We start from the raw sequence: 19,646 nt of genomic DNA, 5'->3' as shown, positions 1-19,646 counted from the left end.
AGGCTTATAACGAATGAAAGTGAATTCCCATGTCCCAATTCAAATAACTGTGTACTTAATAAAACTGAGGTATGTAACGAATTATTTGTTACGAAATCAGGTTTATAACGAACTATTTTGTGCGTCCCGCTGACAGTTTTATTAGTAAAAATACTATTGGTAACGAAGTGATGATTTCATTGTTAAACAAACATCAAACAACTGTTATCCCAGTGAAGTAGAATAAGTCACATCAGACCGAGAAACACTCCAACGTATAGCAGAACTCCAACGGAAACTCGCAACAGTGAAACTGTTTTTTTAACCGCTTAGTACTTTTTTTTTTTAATGTATTGCGTAATAAGAATGTATTAAAATTAATATGCTGTGTTACTTTCTCATTTAATGGTTTTAAATGAAGAAAAAACTACAAACATGTCTATAATTTTGTTTTAAACATTAAAATACACATCCAGTTCTTAAACTAACAACGACCTTTATTGAAATGTATTAGAAATCTTTATACACTTAGGCAGATCGACACTTTATCTTCTGGATTTCATTCTGTATTAAAACAAAGGAGGTAATCCAATCATTTCAAGTATCTCCTTTTATAACGAATGATGCCTGTAACGAATCGCAGTCCCCTGGAAGTCATTATAAACGAGCTTTACTGTAATATATATATACATACATACACACACACACACACACACACACACATATATATATATATATATATATATATATATATATATATATATATATATATATATATATATATATATATTATACATGTATATAATGTATATGTATATACATAGACACTACCCTACTTACAAACGAGTTATGTTCGAACCGCCGCTCATACCTTGATTTGTTCGTGAATTGGTTTTTAATCTGTAGTGCATAATAATTTTTGTTGATGTTGACATTCAAATTTTGCTCTGGGTACCTATTCTGCTAGCAGGAATTTTTTCCAAAAACATGAGGAAGAATAAGAAGCTGTTCCCTGATTATCTAGAGTATTATCGTGATTAACTACCATATATTCTTCTTACAATCACGAGAATATTTGTTCATACCCTTAAAATGTTCCTACTTATATTTATCTTCTCGATTTAACTCAGTCTGGAATAATACCTATTTTCTAAATTTCCCATTTTCTATATTTAGAAAGTATTTTTTTTTTAATCATGCAGTATTACAAGGAATTGCTTTGGATGTTAGAAAGGTGAAAAGAAGAAAATAAAATCTAGATTCATGCAACATTCAGAATTTAGTATTCTTTTTACCTTTCTAGCATCCAAAGTAATTCTTTATAATGCTGCATGATTTAAAAAAATACACAGTAAATATAGAAAATGGGTATTTATCAAACTGAGTTAAATTGAGAATATAGAAATACGTGATTGTAAGAAGAATACATGGTAGTTAATCACGATAATACTCTAGATAATCAGGGAACGGGTTAAAGGAACAGCTTCTTCTTACTCATGTGCTGCTTTTTGCTAAAATTCTTACTAGCAGAATAGGCACCCAGTCCCAGTGCAAAATTTGAACTTATGGGTGGCAAAAGGGAGTGCTCTGAACACGATTTTAAAACGTGTGACCCTGTCTGTCCGTAATTCTGAAAGTTCGTAAGTAGGGTAGTGTCTCAGGTGAGGTGTATGAACAACGCTTGAAACTTTAGCATATAATTTATCCAAATGCAAAAGCATATGATTTATTCAAATATGAAAGTATATGATTATCTAAATATGAAAGTATTTTTGTTTCCAGAGCCAGTAAAAAAAAATCTGCTCATATCTATTTCTTTTTGGGCTCATTCCATGGCTGCACTTTGTCCGTTCCAAAAATCATATATGCCAACCCTCCAATGAAGTAGCTCACTGCCAAAATTCCAAAAACAGTCCTCCAGGCGCTCAGTGTTTGCTGAGAAAGAAATGCAGGTATTAGATTACATTAAATGTATTAGCTCCATGGGATGGTTAAAAAGTGATCAATTGTAACAGTTTGCGTCACAATGTGCTAAAATGCACATGTTTCTTGAATGCATTACCTAAAATTATCTATAATGGTTTACTTACATCAATTGAGCTATTTACTTTTAAAAAATACACAAACGCCTGGCAGGAAACATTACTTGTTTATTTATGTACCAATTTCAACAGCTGCCGTTTATAAAATGATGCAAAGAATCCTTACTCCAATGTTATGATACTGAATAAGTTACCTACTTGTACCTGTGTGACTAGCCTTAGATTTGCATATGGCACAATTTGTTGTCAGTTTAGAATGCAATATAAAATTTAGGCCAAGGGCCAAGTGCTGGGACCTAAGGTCTTTTAGCGATGAAAGGGAAATTAAGAATAAAAAGGTTTTAAAGGTGTAATAGGAAGAAAACCTTGAAGGTGCACTATGAAACAGATATTAGGAGAGGATGGAAAATAAGATGGAAGGAAGAGAATATGGACGTAGGTACAGTAAAAAGGTAGGAAAGGCGTTGCAGCTAGGGGCCGAAGGGGCGTTTCAAAGAACCTTAAGTAAAGCCTACAGTGCACCGCATAGGGTGCACTGACAGCAATATCCCCCTACGGGCCAGTTGTCAGTTTGAAGATTCATTTCCTAACATCAGACTCACATTGCCAGTAGTAATCTCCCCTACACCAAATGGACCAGTAACTCCACTGATGGCGACTACAGAGTTTACTATTCCTTTCAACGTTCCAGCGAAGTTAGGGGCGATGTCTTGTTCACCTAAATAACCCCCGCTGTACTTGGCGCTGTTGAGACTCACTGCTAGACACAGAAACACAACAGCTAACGTTGCGTTACAGTCCACGAAGCACATGGCTATTAGGCATATGCAAGATGAGTAAACACCTGTGGACATACACGAAATTAGTTGGGACCTGCATTGAAGGATCTCATTCTTAGCTATTAGTTATGGTGACATCTGAAACTGAAAAGTGCCTCTTAAGGTTGAGTGCACACCCATAACAAGTTTGGAGCCAGTTGTTAATTGAAATCAGTGGTTTCCCGCAATAGACTGGCATCTCTGCTGATGTCTGGAGTTGAATTGTAAGATCATGCAGGACTGGTCCAGACCTCTCAAACGTAGTTAACATCTTATACTTCTGTTCGCCGCTAAAATTGTTAAGAGATTATGCAAAATTTCTACAGACCTGTGAACCTACATGAAATAAACTCGAAACAAGTAATGGTTTTCTCACACTTATGTAAATCTACTTATTCCTAATACTGAAAAAAAACACTTGTACAAGATGAGCACAGATCCATAAGAAAAATATGTGAAAATAGCTGGTAATTGAACTGATTAGTCTTTTACTCTTTTGCTGGCCTACTGACACCTAATGAAAGGTGCATGTATAGAATAACTAGGAGACATTGATAATTAGAAGATATATCAAAAGTAATTTTCTTACAGAATGAGAAACTATAAAAGTTCTTAAAAAGCTGAATATATTATAAATAAAACACCATAGATGAATTTTCAAGAATGGTCGGTACAGAAATCCACAAGTTCATGGTGTACTGAGAAATATGAGGAAGCGTGACTACCTTGCAATCTTGGAGTGAATGTCAGTGCAATGGAAACAGTCAAATATTTTCAAACATCTAACTGTTGAAGACAGACTTAGCTAATCTATCTCAGCCTAATTCCTTCAGAAAGCTTCAGTGGATGCCTCGTGTTAGTAAAAAGTCTTCATGTTTTTATTACAGAGAAGAGTAAAAGACAAAGATCCTTGTTGAAAATAAAGTTAACAACTTTCTTTATCTAAAAACGTAATATAGAAATATATATAAAAATCGATGGATGTATGTGTGTGTGTGTATGTACCAGCATAACTCTGAAACACTGAGCAATTTCAACCAAACTTGGTATACATGTGACTTACTATCTAGAAATCAGCAATGTGGCGGGTAAGATATCACTAGCACCAAGAAGGCACCAAAGGGGTCGGGGTGGGAACAGCTTCTCTGAAATTGGGCTGGTTATGCCCGTGGACTTAGTAACTTTGCCAATTTATCATACCTAATTTTGATATACATATGACTTACTATCTGGAAAAGAATACTGTGGGGGAAAGACATCAATGGCACCAAGGAGGGTGGGGGTTGGGAAGGGGGTGACAGAGAGAGAGAGAGAGAGAGAGAGAGAGAGAGAGAGAGAGAGAGAGAGAGAGAGAGAGAGAGAGAGAGAGAGAGAGTAGAGGTGGTGTTAGGGAGAATAAAGAGGAAAAGAGACAGGGGGGGTTGGAGAGAGAAAGAGGAGTTAGGGAGAAGAAAGAGGGGGAAAAAGTGAGAGAGAGTTACAAGGACTAGGATGTCTCAAAGACTTATTAGTCCATCCGAAGAGACATCATGTGCTCACTAATCTGTAGGCGCAGGCTTTAATGTTCGTTCACAGTGTTCTGATGATTTTGTCCAGCTTTCTTCTAAACTCTTCCACACTGTTTACAACTTCAGGTGGCAGTTTATTCCATGTGTCACATATCTTGTATGTAAAGAAGTTCCCACAATGAGATGTGTTGTAACTCTTCAGTTCTAGTTTTCATACATTGTTTCTTGTCTTGTTTTTGTTTAATGTGAAGAGGTTGCTGTCTAATTTTGTTATGCCTTTCAGTATTTTGAATGTTTCTATTAGTTGTCCTCGCAATTGTCATGTTTCTAAGCCATACATGTTCAGGTTCTCTAGTCGTCTTTGAAAACCTATTTGGGTGGAACTAACTTTGTGGCTCTTGCTTGTACTCCTTCTAATCTACTGTCCTTTCTTAGTGTTGGTGAACAAAACTGTACTGCATATTCAAGATGAGGTTTAACTATTGATGTGTAGGGCTGCAGCACCATTTCCTTGTTTCTACTGCCTCTTCATGTATTCCACTAGTTTCTGTGCCTTCTTTTCAGCTTTTATGCACTGTTTTGTGGATTTTAAGTCCTTGGTAACAATGAATCCAAGGTCTTCTTCTTCTTCTACACTATTTATGTCATTCCCAAGCAGCATGTAGTTGGTATGAGGGTTGTTTGTTCCTACTTGTAACACTTTACACTTATTCACGTTAAATGGCATTTGCCATCTTTTCGACCACTCTATTTTCTGAGAGAGAGAGAGAGAGAGAGAGAGAGAGAGAGAGAGAGAGAGAGAGAGAGAGAGAGAGAGAGAGAGAGAGAGAGAGAGAGAGAGTTTACTAGTTGTCATTCAGAGTTATCCCAGGCAGCACCTGGTTGGTCAGCTAATATATATATATATATATATATATATATATATATATATATATATATATATATATATATATATATATATATATATATATATATATATATATATATATATATATATATATATATATATATATATATGTACCAAATTAAAAAGAAATTTGTATTTTTCCTAACATACAAACCTACACTTTCATATATGGAGTATTCTGTGCTTACCTAGCTTCATCTCTAAAAGCAAAATCCTAACGCTACCTGGGTCACGTGGGTCAACCTGACCCAGCCTTCTTCCCCCATTGTATGAGACAGCCTGTACACAGCTCCTCTCAACCTCCTAGAGGGAGTGAGAGATCGGGACTACATGAGGTGGTACGAGGAGGGTAACTTTACCTATATGACAGCGTAGATTCGTATGTTAGGAAAAATAAAAATTTCTTGTTAATTTAGCATTCGTTCTGACGCATACAAACCTACCCTTTCAAATATGGAGCCTCACTTGAAGGTAGGAGGGCGATCTCTCAGGTAAATGTGTAGGAACATTACCCCTAATGCCCCCAAGGACTGTAAGGGTTAAGTTGATGCAGTGTACCCACTTTTTTCTTTGTAATGTAGCTGACACCTTTCTCTCCTGACGGAGCTCCTGTAGGGCTCTACTTCGTTAACTGACTTGTTGTGCAGCCACCACCAGACCCAAGGTGAAAGTATCTGAGGACTTGTGTGCTACATCCTTAAAACAGAAAGAGGTGAAAGTCGTTTGCCTCTTCTAGACCCCAGCCCGGAGGACCTGCCTTACTGAGTGGTTCTTCTTAAACGAGTCTGCAACATTCTAGCTTGTCCCAAAAGAGCTAGTACAGTTGACCTAGTGCGACAAAATGGCTAGTATCATAATAGTTAGTGCCAAAATCGCTATTGAGGCAAAATAGCTAGTAGTACATTTTAGCTGCTACTGAAAGAGCTGTTAACCCAAATAGCTAATTTAATAGAATTAAAACTGAAACATCAAAAAAAATTTGGTCTTTACCATTATAATTAGTTTTTCCTTTTCTTTTGTCCTATTTTAGTAGAAGTTTTTTACAGTATTTATAAAAAGGCAACAAAATATATCTATAATAGTTTTGATTAAAATAATTTATTAGAAAAATTTAGTATAAAACACTTAATAATGATAAAAAACAAATAAAGCTTTAATATGTTATTGCCCGCAAAAAATCTTTAGTAGATATTTCATCATATGAGTGCTTGTTAATCAAGTACTTACAGTAAGTCTATCGTTAATTTCTTTAGTTCTCTTTTTGACAGGTGCTTGCTGTCCACTGATATACGCATTTAGAGTGCTTCTCTGTAAAACTTCCTCTTTTTTAATTCCCTGAAGAAAGCCCCATACGGTTGGATGAACAGAGTCAAACATTGCCTGAATAGCACGATGCCATCCCTCTAGCTTATTTGTCCTTGTTATATAATTTTCTGTTCTTTGCTGAACATTCCACAATTCGATGGGAAATATGGGCGTTCTCCTTCCTCTTCTCTGGCATCTGCCAATGTATGTTCTTTAAAATAGTCATACAAGGTTTGCATTTCTTCACCCAAATGCAAAAATTCGAGGTCTTCATTTAGCTCTTCATATGCATCTGTCACTTGATCAGAATTAAGGAATGGCAATGCTGCAAGCATCTTGGAATGAAGACAGCAGTTGTTAATCCAATGCTCTGTATCTTTCTCCATACTGACTGGGAAAGATGAAAGAAACATCCGTTTATGTTTGCATCGGGAAATACTTTCATAAAAGCATTAACAGCAGATTTTTCAAAATCTAATGTTACGTTTTCCCGGTTACAGTCTTGACGCTTGTCTTTCAGAATCTTAAATCCTCTTTCATATGTTAATTGAGTTTTATCTGACATGAAAATATCCACGCAAGCAAACAGAAAGTCTTCCATAACAACATGGATTATATATAACTGATAAAACAGTTTAGGTGCAGCTTTGAAAGTACCATTGCACATCCAGACTTTCGAACTGGCAAGTTGATCAAGCACTAGTTCACTGGCAAATATGATTATTCGCTTTGAATTACTAACTGCATCACATAACAAAAAGGGTTCTGTAGTTCCATTTATGGATTAAATTCTTCAGGAGTGTTAATTCATCAATTGATGTATGGCCACGAAGGTAACCTTCATTTTTACAACGTTTTTGTTGAATACCTGTCTGGGGAGCACTTATTTTAGGGACATTCGCCATTGCTTCGTCGTCCAGCTCTTATACCGCACTGGCAATAATCCTTCATGGCGGTGCACTAGAATTAGAGGATTCTTCCTTCATTTTACAATTCTAACATTTTGCCATGCAGGATCTAGAGCATGATTATGTTCTTGTCTATGTGGTACTTCAGAATTTTCTTTGTAGTTCAACTGAGTTTTCAATGTACCCCTACAGTCTATAATTGCACATCTCCAGTTCTGGGTTGTTTTGTTTGTTGTGTTTTACGATACAAAAATCCTTCATAGCTAACCATATTACTTCCTTTCTGGGACTTGATGACGTTCATTGCGATGGGTAAAATATTGCTAATGTAGTTCTGCTAAAATAAAAGAAAATGAAAAACTGAATACAGGCTAATAACAATGAGAAAAAATATACAGCTTGGTCTACTAACTGCTCTAGTATTCACTGTAAACCATTTTAACATTTAAACACAAACTACAGTTTCTTGAAATTAGCCATTTTGGTTAACAGCTCTTTTAGTACCAGCTAAAATGTACTACTAGCTATTCTGTCACAACAGCGATTTTGGCACTAGCCATTTTGTCGCACTAACTCAATTGTACTAGCTCTTTTGGGACAAGTTGTTCTGGGGTGTACCGTTCTTAAACGCCACCGACGGACCTATTCCTCTGATGTCGTGAGCCCTGACTCTGGCTGGGGCAGAGTCCTTGTTACCTTCCAAATGGTATGCCCCCCAATTACCTCTCTTAGCCAGGAGGAGGTAATGTTCCTTGAAATCTCACTCTTCTCTTGTCCCATACTTAAGTACAGTCTATGACAAACTGGTTTGTTGGAGGCTGTACATTTAAGGTAGGCTCTCAAAGCTCTGACCAGACACAGCACCATTTGGGACTGTTCGTTACCTGCAGAAGTCCTCAAGTGAGGGAACAAGAAAACCATCAAACTGTCGGTCATGTGTGGAGGGGTTCTGGGTCTACGCCACAAACTATGAGAAGAAGGTAAAACCCATCGACGTCCATCCATGGGTGTGGGTCATGTCGTATGAGAGGTCATGAATTTCGCCCACCAGAGCCAACAGGAACACTGATTTTAGGGTCAAGTCCCAGTCTGAGGCCCTTGTGCGCAGTTCACAGGGAAATTTTATTGACAACTGGCCTATTAGTTCTTTTTTATCTTTAAGGTTTTCCCTCGTTACCTTACTTGTACGGATTAGTAAAAACGCACAAAGAAAATAATCCTATGCGGCCTATTATCAGTACTGTTGGCTCAATGTCATATAAACTTTCGAAATATAGTACAAAGGTCTTGTCCCCGTTACTTGGAACTATCTCCGATTCTCACGTATTTAACTGTCTAGATTTAGTTGATATATTAAACAAAATCACTTTTTGCCTCACTGATGGGTTCGTTAGTTTTGATGTTTGTTCTCTTTTTACTAAAGTCCCTATAGATTCTATTTTAGAGTATCTTAGTAATGAACTAAACCATCATGAATTACCTCTACCTGTAAGTCATATTATTTCACTCACTAGGTTGTGCATTTGTGATTGTAAGTTTATATTCAATGGTGAATTTTACCAACAAATATTTGGTATGGCAATGGGCAACCCTTTATCCCCACTCCTCTCAAACTTGTATATGGAATTCTCTGAAAAACGACATTTACTCAATATCACTTTATACTCCATTAAAGTGGTATAGATATGTTGACGATATTTTAGCTGTTTTGCCTGCTGGTATTAATGTAAATGATTTACTCTCTAATTTGAATAACCAGGGTACCATCCATTAAGTTTACTTTAGGATCAGAAAAAGACAATTGCCTCCCTTTCCCCTTTCTTAGATGTTTTAATACATAGAGAACCATTTCAATGCAAATTCAGCATTTATAGGAAACCAACCAACAACTTAACTTACGTTCATTTTTATTCAGGCCATCACCCTAACATCAAAACATCAATTTTTTCTTCTATGTTTTTACGAGCTTTGGGCATTGTCAGTCCCCAGTATTTGGATCAAGAAACTGAATACATAAGAAAAATAGGGACAGATTTATGTTATCCTTCGCATATACTAGATATTTGTTATAATAAAGCCCACAAAAAGTTTTATAGTGACACTAACATGGAGAAAGAAACCCCTAAGAACATTCTTAGCTTGCCTTATTTTGGTGGTTTTGAAAACATAAAATCATTGTTAAAATCTTTTAATATCAACCTCGTTTTTTTCCTCTAATAACACACTAAAAGGAATGTTAATAAAAAAAATAGCCCTAAAGAAAACAACATAATATATAAAATTCCATGTTTGGACTGCCCCTCTTTTTATATTGGCCAATCTAGTAAAGATTTAGACGTTCGTATTAAGCAACATAAGTATTCAGTCAAAACTGGACGAACATCCAATGCTATATTCATTCAAGTGAAAATTCTCACAGGATAAATTGGACTGAAAGTTCAGAGGTTGCCAGATCAAAAGATTTCTCTTCAAGAAATCTCTTCGAGTCTGCTATTATACAGCTTACTTCCAGTGTAATTTTAACCTTAGCCCTGGCATGTATTATTTGGACCCATGTATTAGAAAAATGCTCAAGAATTACCTAAAAGATAAAATCACCGACTTAATTACAAATTAGTTACTTTATATATATTTTTATGTATTCGTATGTTAAATATAATTTTTTATTTGTAAAAATGTTCATCTTGCAAAAATTGTTATTGTTTACAAAAACAGAATTATTTTGTTTACTAACATTTTTTGGTGGTTAGTCACCCCCTTGTATAATCTTTTAATTGTCCTATCCCTGCTTCTGAACGGTTGATCCTAATCCTTTGTAGAGTCTCCGGCCAGCCAATGAAGAATTAGAGAAATTCATTTCTCGCTATAATGTGGTTCGGATTCCACAATAAGCTGTAGGTCCCGGTGCTAGGTAACCAATTGGTTCTTAGCTACGTAAAATAAGTCTAATCCTTCGGGCCAGCCCTAGGAGAGCTGTTAATCAGCTCAGTGGTCTGGTAAAACTAAGGTATACTTAATACTTTGTAGAACCTCTTAAATATTTAACCCTGTTTTGGCAGTGCTACTAATTCTTCAATTGTGCTGGATTCCAGGTGTATATTTTTTCCTTTGTAATCCCCATCTGTCATTTATATGATCTTTCTTTGTAAACTTACTTTTATAATAAACTTACTTTTACATTTCTTCAGTCTGCTAAGTAAAGGACACCAGTTGAAAGGCCTCGCAGCACTCCAGTGTTTCTCTTTCCTTTGTGGATTTTGTCTTTATTTATGTATTCATCACGTTCCATATTTTCGTGATTCAGTTTACACACACACATAAATATATATATATATATATATATATATATATATATATATATATATATATATATATATATATATATATATATATATATATATATATATATATATATATATATATATTATATATATATATATATATATATATATATATATATATATATATATATATATATATATATATATATATATATATATATATATATTTATATATATATATATATTTATATATATATATATACATATATATATATATTATATATATATATATATATATATATATATATATATATATATATATTCAGGGTCAGATCTAGAAGCCCAAATACCAGTGGAACATTCATTTCATAAAATGAAGCCAAGGACAAACCCAAGAGACAAAAGACCAAGATATAAATCATTACCGAATGCAGGATGAAGTTGATAAAAACCTATCATTCCCATTAATGTAATAATTGTAGAAAGAGTCAAGAAAAAAAGACAGGAAAGTGAGAAGGATATTTTCTGGACAAAACACTGAATATATAGTGACCAATTAGTGCACCTGATAGCAGGACAGTAACAAAATATTACCTTTTATTTGTAACTGGTGCAGGAAACTTACCTACTCCCGTAGCCAATTTTCTTGTCATTTTCATACTGAGCCATTTCTTTTCGGATATCTTATCTGCGATGGCTCCAAACAAAGGGCTGGCTATAAGCGTAGCCACGTGAGGTAAAGCAGAAAATATACCGTTCTGAAAGTAATAAGAAAAATCCGGTAAGAATAAGCATAAGTAATTTTTATTACAACAGACAAAGTACAGTATTATAGTTTTGTGGTGGTCTTTAATAAATATTTTGACATGACCGTAGGAAAATGATATAAATAAATTTGCAATCCACGCCTTTTAATAGATGAGTTATAGAATGACTCGCTGATAAAAATGAATCGCAATCAACCAGTCTGCATTCTCTACACGAGACATCAACTTACACTTGCAAAGTCGAAATGGTGTATATTGCTGAGGTATGTAGGGGTCTCAGTCAGGAATACCACGAATCCTATGCCATCCCCAAAGGCCAAGACAATTAGACACAGGAAGGGCATCGACGTGGCGATATCCTTCCATGGGACCTTCAGAGCCTGAATCGATTCAAAAGGGTAAAAAAAATGAATTGATGCACGATCCTCGTTTCAACAGAAAGACAATTGGAACATGGGAGATGCAAAGAATACATATATTACTTCTTCAAGACTCATATTTATGTTTTTTTTATTTTATTATCTATTGCAGTTAACCATTCATTCACCTCATTATCTTAATTGATGATAATGTTGACGATCAATGTTCTTCGCAAATTTTTCCAGCCTCTTTCACCAGTCTTTGCAAGTTTACCTTTCCTTTCATTGTCAGCATTTGCTGCAGACGAACACTAAACCTAAAGTTCCCAGAATATATCCTTAGGTTTCCTACGGGTTTTCCTTATAATTCATTCAATCCTATCCAAAAGCACGTCAAAAACGCACGAGTGAGTGAGTGATAGATCCAAACACTTCACTTCCAATCATAATTTCTATCACGTAAAATTTAAATGATCCATCACTAGACAATTCTCCTCTCTACTAATATCCTAGTGAGTAGAAAAAACAGCAATTTACATACTAATATTAATTATATCATCTAAGCTACACTCACACAAATGTTTCTACCATTTTTGTCATTTAAAATTCGATCAAAAATACATTAAGGAGACCTCGGATGCCATTACCTTTGATGACTTAACAGTAGGTAAATTAGACTTTATATAACTTAGTTCCTTAGAGGATATCCAAGGGTGCTTCTCAGGCTGGTCGCGAATAAGGATGAACCAGGCTACGCCCCAGAGTAGACCCACGACTCCGAACACGTAGAAAACGGACGGCCATCCGCCCAGGAAATCGGAGTCTAACATCACGCCCCCCAAGGCCATTGAAACGACCATGCCCAGGTGGTCTCCTGAAGAGGATAGTAGGATAGGGAATATTTTTTTCCTTCGAGGGTAAATGTCATTATCTGGAGTTGAAATAATGCCTTAGGATAATAAGTTAGCATGAAATAATAGACATTACACTCGTCCCTTGAGAGTAAAATGTTCGATTCTTGTACCCCTTTAAATAATGACACAAGAAAGGAAATTAACACAGAAAATGAGGCATTAAACTTCGACAAACTAATAAGAAAAAAACGAAAATAATGAACTGTTGGAGGACCACTAACATTATCAAACCATTAGTAGAATTTCACTGACATCAGTGAATATCACTAGATTACCCTAATCAATATTCACAGCTTTGGAACTTTCTATCTGCTTTCATTTTCCTAACATCTGTCTTTCAAACGGCAGATCAAGCTCTTATCTTGTGGATAAACCTTACTCTTCTCCAACCTCTCATTATTCTTTATTTTCTTCTGGCCTGGGTTAGATAAGGATATTGGGTTTCCGCATCATTGCCTTCTGCGTTAGAAAATTCTCACGAGTTTAATGTCTTACCTACGAAAACTATAGAGCCGAAGCTGGCTTTGTACTTAGGAGGTATCCAAGCTGCCATGAGAGTGAAAATTGAAGGAACGAGGGGTCCCTGCAGGAATACGGATAATATGATCAGTGTTTTATTTAATAAAATAGAATAGGCAAGAAATAACAAAAAGCCTTGGCATTATTTTAAAAGATCTCACACACCCACACAAACACACACACACACATATATATATATATATATATATATATATATATATATATATATATATATATATATATATATATATATAATATATATATATATATATATATATAATATATATATATATATATATATATATATATAATATATATATATATATAATATATATATATATATATATATATATATATATATATATATATATATATATATATATATATATATATATATAATATATATATATAATATATATATATATATATATATATATATATATATATATATTATATATATATATATATATATATATTATATATATATATATATATATATATATATATATATATATATATATATATATATATATATATATATATATATATATATATTATATATATAATATATATATATATATATATATATATATATATATATATATATATATATATAATATATATATATATAAGTGAATGTTTGTATATTTGTTTGTCCACTGTAGAAATCCGAACCACTTGACAGATCCAGATAAAATTTTGCACATTTTAACTCAAAATCAAACCCCTACCCCGTGACAGACATACAAGCACAGAAAAAAACAAATGAAATTTTAATTTTTACGTCATCTTTTCCTTCAGGGTTTCCTCCTGATGCTCCACCTTTTATTCCATGTGCTGTCTGACATATGATTAACCTACAACAATCAAGCCAAATCCCCTATAACAAATTTTGTATCAGAATTTACGTGAATTTTGATCACAATTTATGATAATTATTGATAATTATTAATGTAAGTGTTAAACTTATACCTCACTGCTTGGCTGTATCCCTAAATTAAAGATTTTTGGCTTTGTTACAAAAAATATCTCATAGCTATAAAGCAAGGAACCAAACCAGCAGGCCCAAAGATTTTCTCCCTGAACAGTTGTCTTTCTCATTCGCGCAAGAGTAGTAGCTGCTAGCTCAACACGACGTGCAAGATGTATGATGACAGTATATCCTTTTTCCTTATTAGTTCAAATGCGAATTTTCTCATTAATTCAATCGTTTCTTCTTTAGTTTTACTTTTGGAATTCGTTATAGTTGCTACTCTATAGCGTCAGGATGGCATAATTATGTCTTTATAAATTTGGTTTAAATGAGGTTTATGGGGTGTTCTGGCAACATCTCACTTCACTGCTGTTACACGAGAGACAGACCTTCTCCCCCTCCACACACACACACACAGACCTACATGAGAATTGTAGAAATACGATATTTTTTATTTAATGACTTTGTTCAGTGGAGATGCATTTTATTCTCTTCTGATAGAGGAACGTAATTTTCCCTCTCCCCTATCTTCCCTCACCCTCCCCTCCCCTCCCCCTTCCCTTCTTTTTCCCTCCCCCTCCCCCTTTCCCTTCCTCCTCCCTTCCCCTCCCCTTCCTTTTCCTATCCCTTTCTCCTCCCCTTCCCCTTTCCCCTCTCCCTCTCCCTTCTCCCTCCCCTCCCTCCCCTTTTCTCTTCCCTACCCATATACTGTCATTCAAGAGTTTTCCCGGCAGTGCCTGGGTTGGTCAAGCTAGTATATATATATATATATATATATATATATATATATATATATATATATATATATATATATATATATATATATATATATATATATATATATATAATATATATAATATATATATATATATATATATATATATATATATATGTATGTATGTATGTATGTATGTATGTATGTATGTATGTATGTATGTATGTATGTATGTATATCAGTCAAAGCAATAAGAAATGTTTAAAAAGAAATGACGTAGTCCCCAGTACTTTCATGTTCTTAACACACCTTCGGGGAATTTGTCAAATACACAAAAATACTTAACACTGTCAATTCTCTTTAAAAATTGCTTGTGGATTCAAGTAACACTCAAGTCACGTTCATATGTGCTACTTTTAACCATATATGTATGTGTGTGTTTATGTGAGAGCCTTTGTACAGTTGTTTATGATTGCAGAAGTGCATCCATACCCAAGAGTACAAACACCTAAAAAATACAAACAATCATTTTCAGGACTAACTAAATGGCAGACAAGACCCACCTGAAAAATCCCAGACACAATCCTGAGACCCATGTAGAGAGCAGTGGAGGTCCTGGCACAGATGGGGATAAGAGGCTTTGCAATGGACACCGATATGACGCTGACCCCAAGCGTAATCCTCCCACCCAGGTGCTCAGAGACTAAGCCTCCTAACAGGTTGCCCACTGCGTACCCGTAATAGAAACAGCCCAGGATCATCCCTTGAGTTTCTTCATCCCAGTCGAATTCTCCCCTCTGATGAAGAGAGGGGTGGGGGGGCCGGCAATAGTCAATTTTGGAAGACACAAGACACATTACTCAGTACATTTTAATATCAACCAGAAGTCAGTCAGAAGTCTGGGTAATGCAAAGTGTTTTGAAAGAGACACCGCTGTGATCGTTTCTGGTACAGGATGTTGTTCAGGGAGTTTTAGGATTAGTCAAAAAAAAGTTAGTTTGTTTGATGAGCAGCCTTTTTAAAAAAAGGTAGTTTTGATTGACTTTAAGAGAGATTTTGTTCAGTAAGTTTTAAAACTTCCCCAGAAATGAATGAAAGCCAATGTATTAAAGATTTTTCTGAAGGAGGCTAATATTGATCAACTGTGGATGAAGTTGTTCATAAGTTATATAAATATTTATATACAAAAGACTCCTTGCTCATTATTTTATTATTAATTATGTATATCATAATGCTTAAGTTTCCTTCTCTCTGCTTACAGCAACTGCCTTCAAAAACCGAATAAGATGTTACAGTAAAATCAAGGGTTAGTTAACTGTGTAACTCTCACTATCTTGAAACGTTTGCATTTCCTGAGAATCTTATTAACTACTTATCAGCCCTGAGAGTAATTATAATGTTGAACATGCCATTGATGAAACACAAATATACTATAATGACAATATACGGCAATGCTCGAACACTACTATTGCAAAATAGGGTCAGGTGGTCACGAAACCTAAGTAAACTTATTGTAAATGAAGACTTTCCTGACGGCCTACCAGGGTATTGTCACTGGTTTCATTAGACGAGGAGCGATGTGGACAAATGTCCGTCTGATCCGCGACGTCAGAGGCGTTCCAAACCACCATAGCAACTATGGCTATGTTGATGCTGTTTCTGTTCATGTAGCTGATGGCGAGGGACATAAAGGACATCAGGCAAAGGAGGTGACGGAGACCCCAGCCTCCATCTGCTGGAAACATGAACAATAGATGGAAATATGCAGAGAAAATGTATTCTGCGAGTAATTTATAAACGAATGTTCCATTTGAAGGAAAGTAAAAATGGGCAAATAATAAGGTTAATCAAATAATATTTCATAATTTTTTGTTCTTATACAAACAGGGATTATTTATTTATTTTATGTATACACAATGGATTCATTTCCATTCAACAGCCTTATTGGAAAAAATCCTGTTGCAATTACTGGGGCCACTTTTCTCGCAACCTCACCCATTTTTACATTTGCAAAGTAATTGAGAAAGAAATAAAAAATTAATGTCGCTCATTAATTACTAGAACTGTGCATTCCACTCACCCCTTCAAAAACTCTCTCTTTCATTCCCCAAAATGGTTAAGCCTCACCCTCTCTTTCTGTTCAAAGTGACTGCTTTTAGGCCTAATTCCAGCTGACCGATGGACCTCCTCTGCATCCAGCAAGGCAAGGGAGGAACCAAAGGAGAAAGTTGGCCCCCCCTCATTCTGAACACTGCACATGGTTTCTGCCTTCATGTTGTCATTAAAGAAAAAGTGACAAAGATTGACCTTTGCACCACCTGGAAGAGAAACAGAGTGTAATCCGCGAAGGTTATAAATCATCACTGCAACGAGAAGCAAGAGAGAACACTCAGGACATGACCTGAGGACAGATATCCTCCCCTTGGCTGCCCTTTTGAATCTTCCACGTGTTGACCCCAGGGCTCGACCCAGTATATATTTGTAGTGGCATTTTAATTCCCTCCTTCATCACCAGCGCCTTATCAACGAGGACCCGTCATCTTGACGAAGGTAATGTGCAGGAGTAAGGTTCTTTTAGCCAGTCACATTCCCTGTTAATCCTCTATCTAATATTTCATTTATTTTTCCATTGTGCGATCACCTTCAGTAATTTGTGTTGGAGCATTCAGTGTTAACGTAATTATGCATTTGCATTGAACTGAGTTATTTGGCACCATCTGTGCATTACTCAGTTCCCTTTGAGCCTATTATTATTATTGCAAGTAACCATCTTGGAGTAGAATATTTATTTTGTGAAGATTCATTATTTCAGCGGGCCCTTATTATTACCTACCCAGTAATTAGTCATTCTTCTGATCTGTGTTTTGTTATGTAATATAATCAGTTAAGAGAACCTGTGATTTTACATTGTCCTAATATTGAGTCATATGTGTAATAAATAAAAGGAATTCCGTGTGTTCACCCGTTGCTGCCCAGAATCAAGTAAGTATCCCAGGACATTCATAAAAAAAATATATATATATATATATATATATATATATATATATATATATATATATATATATATATATATATATATGTATTCCAAGTACCTAGTTATTACACTACTAATCATAGAATTCAAATCTTGCCTCACTTAAAACAAGATACCTGAACTCTTATAATAATAAAAATACGTCCAAGTACTCTAAATGCAACAGTGATCCCTTTAAAAGCTTATTAACCCCTTCGCCACTGGCCTGTTGCACTGCCGATAACGCTTGCATACCGCATGAGACCGCGAGTATATCAGTCATCATTTGCTCCCACTAAACTTTCTGTTATTCATATTTTTCATTTATATTCTTATGTGAAAACATTGTGTACATACCAATGAATATTTTTCACCACATTGGCTATATACATATACATATATATATATATACATATATATATATATATATATATATATATATATATATATATATATATATATATATATATATATATATATCGAAAAAGAGGAATATTTAGTGGAAAAAGTAATTGCAGAAATAGAAATAGTAGTAAAGTAGTAGAAATAAAGTAGCAGAAAAAGTAGTAAAGTATTAGTAAAATAGTACTAGTAGTAATAGCAGTATATAGGCCTACTAGTTTTCTTACGGAAACAGTTAGTATACATCAATGAATGTTTATGGCATTGGTAATAATAATAATAATAATAATCATAATCGTAATAATAATAACAATAATAATAATAAAAAAATTCAACAGTAATACCACTACTACTACAACTTGTAGTAGAAAAAATAATGATAATAAAAATTACATGTTAGTGTAAAAAAAAATGAAAGAAGTTTTCAAAAAACATAGTACACTTTCCTGTTGACCGAAAATACTCCTCTGCCCGAGCATTCATCCATTCACACAGTCTGTCAATATCATCATCACAAAAAAAGAAACAAAATGCATCTCGTAGGCAGGTGAAGTCGGGTGTGCAAACAGAGATCCCATTGTCACCCTCTGTGAAATCGGGGGGTGGGTCTGGGCGCTTGTCACAAAATGGATCTGTTATGAACTGCCAACCTTCATCGCCAATGGGTTCAATGTCTTCTAAAAATCTCGGTGTCGCTGTCATCCTCTAAGCAACTATAACAACTATCACTATAATCATCTGACAGATCTGGCAGGTATTCCTACCCAGGATCTGAAATACTATCATCCGACATCATGATACTGAAAAATAAAAAAAAAACTGTAAAATAACTGCAATCAAAATGAGAAAATGTTTAGCCTTCGAATCCAAATGGTTTACTCACAAGATCGTGACAATGTTTCATACATAAAAGCTTGAGGCGCACTGACATGTGCTGCTGGACGATACCCCTTATAATATCCCATATGAATATGACGTCACGACGACCATCGGACACTCACTGGCTAGAATGAATAGTGGGTGGAGCTTCTGCACCTCTCTCGTACACAATACTACGCCTGAAACCCATCCAAGCTGAAGAAAACAGCTCTGCTTTTCGAGGAGGGATGAAAGACGTATAGGCGTACGTCGCGGTCTTTTATTACTGTACCGTAAAAGACGTACATGTGTACGTCCCGCTGGCAAAGGGGTTAACTATATAAGGTATCAACATTTAAATACACTAAAGTATATCAA

At 34.9% G+C, this 19,646-nt stretch overlaps 1 protein-coding gene across 7 annotated transcripts in view; it reads right to left on the bottom strand.

The window, feature by feature from the left end:
* Positions 1-871: 871 nt before the first annotated feature.
* Positions 872-19,646, bottom strand: part of LOC136847155 (putative inorganic phosphate cotransporter) — a 59,664-nt gene continuing 40,889 nt past the window's right edge. For 3 of the 7 annotated variants that reach the window (XM_067118562.1, XM_067118559.1, XM_067118563.1), the window contains 8 exons: positions 16,537-16,730; positions 15,559-15,792; positions 13,284-13,371; positions 12,522-12,748; positions 11,746-11,895; positions 11,374-11,506; positions 2,624-2,865; positions 896-1,914 (listed from right to left, as the gene is read on the bottom strand). In XM_067118562.1, the coding sequence (XP_066974663.1) occupies positions 1,789-1,914; positions 2,624-2,865; positions 11,374-11,506; positions 11,746-11,895; positions 12,522-12,748; positions 13,284-13,371; positions 15,559-15,792; positions 16,537-16,730 (1,394 nt within the window). In that variant the 3' untranslated portion in view covers positions 896-1,788. Of the gene's footprint in view, positions 1,915-2,623; positions 2,866-11,373; positions 11,507-11,745; positions 11,896-12,521; positions 12,749-13,283; positions 13,372-15,558; positions 15,793-16,536; positions 16,731-19,646 lie in introns of all 7 variants that reach the window. The other 4 variants (XM_067118565.1, XM_067118564.1, XM_067118566.1 and 1 more) reach the window with 2 other exon arrangements.

Source organism: Macrobrachium rosenbergii, chromosome 16 (genome assembly GCF_040412425.1).
Source record: "Macrobrachium rosenbergii isolate ZJJX-2024 chromosome 16, ASM4041242v1, whole genome shotgun sequence".
NCBI lineage: Eukaryota > Metazoa > Arthropoda > Malacostraca > Decapoda > Palaemonidae > Macrobrachium > Macrobrachium rosenbergii.
The sequence above is the reverse complement of the archived record's forward strand: the minus strand, read 5'-3'. Positions and strand labels throughout refer to the sequence as shown.